This window comes from Ochotona princeps, chromosome 15 (genome assembly GCF_030435755.1).
Source record: "Ochotona princeps isolate mOchPri1 chromosome 15, mOchPri1.hap1, whole genome shotgun sequence".
Classification (NCBI taxonomy): Eukaryota; Metazoa; Chordata; class Mammalia; order Lagomorpha; family Ochotonidae; genus Ochotona; species Ochotona princeps.
The window spans coordinates 3,684,028-3,689,147 of NC_080846.1; the positions used below are offsets into that span (position 1 = coordinate 3,684,028).

General features: G+C 62.8%; 1 protein-coding gene across 1 annotated transcript; it reads left to right on the plus strand.

Moving 5' to 3' along the window:
- The first annotated feature begins 293 nt into the window (after positions 1-293).
- Positions 294-4,523, plus strand: RRP7A (ribosomal RNA processing 7 homolog A). The gene is made up of 7 exons (XM_004589455.2): positions 294-411; positions 1,141-1,283; positions 2,254-2,379; positions 2,797-2,914; positions 3,149-3,246; positions 3,446-3,644; positions 4,084-4,523. The coding sequence occupies exons 1-7, from the start codon at positions 339-341 to the stop codon at positions 4,167-4,169; spliced, it is 843 nt and encodes a 280-aa protein (XP_004589512.2). The 5' UTR covers positions 294-338; the 3' UTR covers positions 4,170-4,523.
- The last annotated feature ends 597 nt before the right edge of the window (positions 4,524-5,120 follow it).

Consider the following 5,120-nt stretch of genomic DNA (forward strand, 5'->3'; position numbering starts at 1 on the left):
TGTCCGAGGCCACGCTCCCAGCCTCGCGGCCTCTTAGGGCGCCCGCCACCCCCAACCCGCAGCTTCCCACCCGTCCCTAGGCCCCAGGGACCATAAACCCCAGGAAGGCTGGGGATGACCTCGCCCCGGGGCCGCCGACGCAGGCGGCCGCTTGAGGCACAGGTGGATGCGTAGGGGGCCCGCACTTGACACGGAGTCATCCGCAACCTTACGTGCCTGCAAAGGGAAGAAACTTGGGCCGCGCGGGGGGAAGGAACCGGCCCGGAACTGCCGTGCTGTCGTCATGGAAACGCGCCGAACTACAACTCCCGGCGGCCCCTGTGCTTCCGGTCGGCAAGATGGTGGCGCGCAGAAGGAAGCCGGCGGCTCCGGGTGGCACGGGGGCGATCCTGAGCCCGCCGGGCTACTCAGGTGAGGGGGCTTGGGGGGCGCCCGGCCCGGGGAGCGGCCGGGCTTCGCGAGGCGGTGGCCAGGAACCCACGCAGCACCCTCCTGCAGCCCACACGGTTTTCCCGTGTCGGTTCACGTTTCCCACGCCGGGCTCCAGCTCGGTGCACGCTCTGCCCCGGGCGACCCTGTCCCTGTGTGCACCCCCAAGAGGTGCTGAGAAAACTAGAACCCCGGCCCCGGGGCCAGGGTTGGGCTTCGCCTGCAGGAACACCTGCTCCCCACGCGGGAGTGAGTGCCTGAATTTCCTGTTCCTCAGCTTCCTGCCAGTGAGCATGCATTCTGGGAGGCAGCAGTGATGGCTACTTGGGAGCACCCGAATTCCCAGCTCCTGGTTCTGTTTCTGGGACCAATGAAACAGAAAACTTCCCAGAGAATGCCAGCAGGGGCTCTGGCCTGGCCCAGGAAGGGAGAGGATGAGGGTCTTGGAGGAAGTGAGGGTTGAGCTGGAACTTGAGGTGGGTGGCAGGATCAGAGACCGTGGGCTGGGCCAAGTGGACAGCACACGACAGGAACAGAGTGGGCAAGAGGGGGACATGGTGTGAGAATGTCTCAGGGCTGCAGCACAGTCCGTCAGGGGTTGGGCCTTCCCATCTCTGTCTGACCTCACCTGCCCAGGGTGAGGGCGCAGGGGAGAGGAAGGAATGCGAGCCAGCCAGAATGGCCTCTGCCCAACCCGTGATTGCCTTGCAGCCATCCCAATCAAGTTCTCGGAAAAGCAGCGGGCCTCTCATTGCCTCTACGTGCGAGAACACAAAATCCGGGCAGGCGCCCAGTCGGCCTGGCCAGAGAGGCGCACCCTGTTTGTTCTCAACGTTCCCCCATATTGCACAGAGGTGAGCCACTGCCAGGGGTGGGGGGCTCTATGTCTGTTACCCAGAACTGTTTGTTTGTTTTCTTTTGCTTTTTAAGATTTATTTTATGTATATGAAAGAGTTAGAGCTCTTCCACCCACAGGGTAATTTTCCAGGTGGCTGCAGTGCTGGGGCTGGGCCATGCTGCAGCCAGGAGCCTGGAACTCCATCCAAGTCTCCCTCAAAGGTGGCAGTGGGCATCTTTGTCCGCTTTCCCAGGTGCATTAGCAGGGAGCTGGGTCGAAAGTGGAACAGCCAGGATTTGAACTGGTGCCTGTGTGGGCTGTCGGCTCTGCACTCGCCATGGCCCCACGTGCTGGTACTTACATGCCTCCAGAACCTGCAGCAAGCTTCAGAGAGAGACCTCCACACACACTTCCAGACAGTTAACATAGCTGTTCAGTGTAGGCTTCGGTGCATTTACAGAAGAGAGACAGGCATTTGCTCAGTTTTAAAATACATTATTTCCAGAAAAGAAATCATATTTTTCTAAGCCCCCCGGAGTGGGAGAAGGAAGCATTGCTGAGGGGAGTGGGTGTCTCCAGCTGCCTCTGCCCTGCCCGTGGTCGTGCGCGGGTGTGTGGCTCCCTGCGTGTCTCCCTGGGGTGCCCGCAGCCCTTATCCTAGCTCCCAGATTCCAGCTGATACATACCCTGGGCGCCGACTGATGGCTCAACCTCTAGGCGTGCTGGGGACCTAGAGGGCGTCCCTGCCTCGGGGTGCCAGGCTGCTCTGGCACTGGCTGCCATGGGCATTTGCGGGGAGGAACCAGCAGATAGATGTTCCCTCTCTGTGCCTGTCTGCCTTGGCAATAAAATGGAAATGACTTAAAAATGATAGAAACATGCAAGCTCCCCAGGTACGAAGATGTGGCTTGAGTTCCCCCACCAGGCTGCCCAGGTGTGGCCTGGAGGGGCTGTGGACGCTCACGCTGCCCTCCCTGTGTCACCAGGAGCACCTGAGCCGCCTCCTGTGGTCCTGTGGCCCTGTGCAGTCTGTGCACCTGCGGGCGAAGCCCGACCTCGCCGAGGGGCCCGAGGAGCCCAGATCCAAGTTCTTCCACCCAAAGCCTGTGCCCGTAAGCCTCCCAGGACTGGCTTCTGCTGGGACGTGGGGGCGGGGGGCTCCCGTTCCTGCCCACATTGACCGCATGCTTGGACTTTGTGGAAGCTTGGCACCCATCACTGCTGGTGGGCCCACAGGCTCTACCCGAGCTCCCTGCCAGGGCAGACTCCTCCCCAGGCTGGCTGGGGCCTCTGGCGCAGGAGTGCTGCCTCCCTGCTGTTCCTGGCTCTCCAGCCCGCACCTTCCCTGCCCGCAGGACTCTGGACTGCTGTGTGCGCACCGTCTGTCCAATCTGGGCCTGTGCGCTGGGAACAGGGGCTCACTTCCGGTCAATATCCCTGGGTCCTTGGCTGGCCCCCACCAGCTTTGCAGCAGGTGAGGACTAGGGCCAATGTGGGGAGGCCACCCACACCCCAACCTGTCTCCCCAGGGCTTCCAGGTGGCCTACGTGGTGTTCCAGAAGCCGAAGGCGATGCTGGCTGCCCTGACGCTCACTGGTCCTTTGCTCGTCTCCACGGAGAGTGAGCCCGTGAAGACTGGCGTCCACAGTCAGTACTGCTGGGCCCGGCAGTGCCTGCTTGTGGGCCTGTTGAGGGGTTGATGCGGGAGCTTAAAGGAGAGCGGGCAGGGGGAGGCCTGGGCGGATGGGCCCAGACTGCCTCCGAGACTTAGGGAAGGGGGAGCTGGTCCCGGGGCACCGGGAGGCACAGGACCCTGAGGTCCTGAGTGGGGCCAGATGTCAGGCCTGAGGCCTCCGTTCCTTGTCCCTCCGTGTCCCTCAGAGTGGATAGCTGACTATACAGACTCTGTGCTCGACCCGGAGGCCCTGCGTGTGGAGGTGGACACGTTCATGGAAGCATACGACCGCAAGATAGCCGAGGTGGGGATCTCACAGGGCCGGGGGGAGGGCCTCAGGCTCCCTTCTTCCCTCCCCCCATGCCCCAGCACTGCTCTGGGTGTCCAGGCGGTCGGGGTGGGGGCAGCAGACACCTACCTACACCTTCCCAGAGTGGTCCTCAATGGAAGAGGGGCTGGTGGGATCCCCGGAGTCTGCCCCAAAAAGATCACGCTTTCTGCAGGAGGAGGCCAAGGCCAAGGAGGAGGAGGGAGTCCCCGATGAGGAGGGCTGGGTGAAGGTGACGCGCCGGGGCCGGAGGCCTGTGCTCCCGCGGACAGAAGCGGCCAGCCTGCGTGTGCTGGAGAGGGAGAAGCGGAAACGCGCTCGCAAGGAGCTACTCAACTTCTACGCCTGGCAGCACCGCGAGACCAAGATGGAGCGTAAGGAGGCCCTGGAGCCCTGTCCCCAGCCCCTGTCCCTGGTGCCCAGCCCTGGAGGGTCCTGTGGGGCTGCCCCATGGCTGGATGCCCCCAGCCTGTGTCTGAGAGCTGATGCAGCCAGGCTGGTCCCGGCCAGGTCATGTCGTCAGCCCTCTGGTCACGCTTCACCCCTGTGCTCCGTCTTCCTTGGCTCTGCTTTCTGGCCTGGGTTCCATCTGCACCTGGTGGCGCTGGGGTGGAGGCCTCCCCCGTGGGTGCAGCTGGACCTGCAGGGTCCGTGGCCTGGGGCCTCCAGCACACTGCTGAGGGGCAGGCACCCTTTGCCCTAGAGCTCCCTCGTAGGACCCAGGCGGTACGGGGTGGGGGTAGGGAGCTGCGAGGAGCACCCTTTGTGGGAATAGGGAGGGCAGCAGGCACAGCTCACCCCCTATGTCCCCAGATCTCGCACAGCTGCGCAAGAAGTTTGAGGAGGACAAGCAGAGGATTGAGCTGATGCGGGCCCAGCGCAAGTTCCGACCCTACTGAGTGCGCCAGCACCTGTGCCGGGGACCCCGCTGAGCACACAGGCCAGGAGCGAGGGAGCAGCACACGCCAGCTGCTGTGGCTGTCCCAGGGACTGGTCCTGCCACAGCCCGATCACCAAGACCCCATCCCTTCCCCACCCTGCCCTTCAGCTGTCCAGGAAGCTCCCCTCTTCCCACTGGAGAAGCCGTGCTGGCCATGAGAGCCAGCCCTGAGAACACAGAATGGTTTTATTTCTCATGCAGCCAGGTGGCAGGGGAAGGTTCTGGGACCTTGGGGCCGCAGGCCCAGGAGGCCTGTCCCTGCTGTGGTGGAGCCTGGGTCTGGGAATAGGGGTTCCTGCCAGTGAGATGGGGGGCCCAGTCTCAGGTTACAGCTGGGCTTGAGTCCTGTGCGTGCTCTATAGAAAGGAGCCGAAGGCGCTGGCCACCGGTGGGGCTCGTTCAGGTGTACATAGTGGTTGCCTGGCACTTCCCTCATCTGGAACCACTGCAGACATGAGGGCTATGATGAAGTGAGGCCAGAGTGGGCCCTGCCTGCTTGAATCCAGGAGTCTTCTTGTCGTGGGCTCCCCTGAGGCTCAAGCCCCCTGGGAAGCATGACCCAGGCTGGAGCGGCTCCTGAGATACCTGGGGACAGAACAGCTCCGTCTCGGCCCTGACCCATCAGGCCGCCAGCCACAGTGGCCTTCGCTGTGGTGATGTGTGCAGTGGTGACCAGATCTTCCCAGAGACTTGGGCCCTGCAGTCTGCTTGTCTGCCTGTGGCTGGCGCCTTACAGTGGGGCGGGACAAGGTTCTCTGCTGTCTTTTGGGGTCCTGGAAGTCAGGATCTGTGGGTGGCAATTGGTCCACTGCCCTATGCCTGGCACGTGGGGTATGTGAGGGCAGTAAACCTGGAACATTCTGCAACAATGGGTCTGTCACCTGACTTTTGAGTTGCAGGTGACCCTGGG

Coding starts and splice junctions, on each gene's coding strand:
- RRP7A (XM_004589455.2), top strand. CDS start 339: ATGGTGGCGCGCAGAAGGAAGCCGGCGGCTCCGGGTGGCACGGGGGCG. Junction 412..1,140: donor GAGCCCGCCGGGCTACTCAG/GTGAGGGGGCTT, acceptor ATTGCCTTGCAG/CCATCCCAATCAAGTTCTCG. Junction 1,284..2,253: donor TTCCCCCATATTGCACAGAG/GTGAGCCACTGC, acceptor CTGTGTCACCAG/GAGCACCTGAGCCGCCTCCT.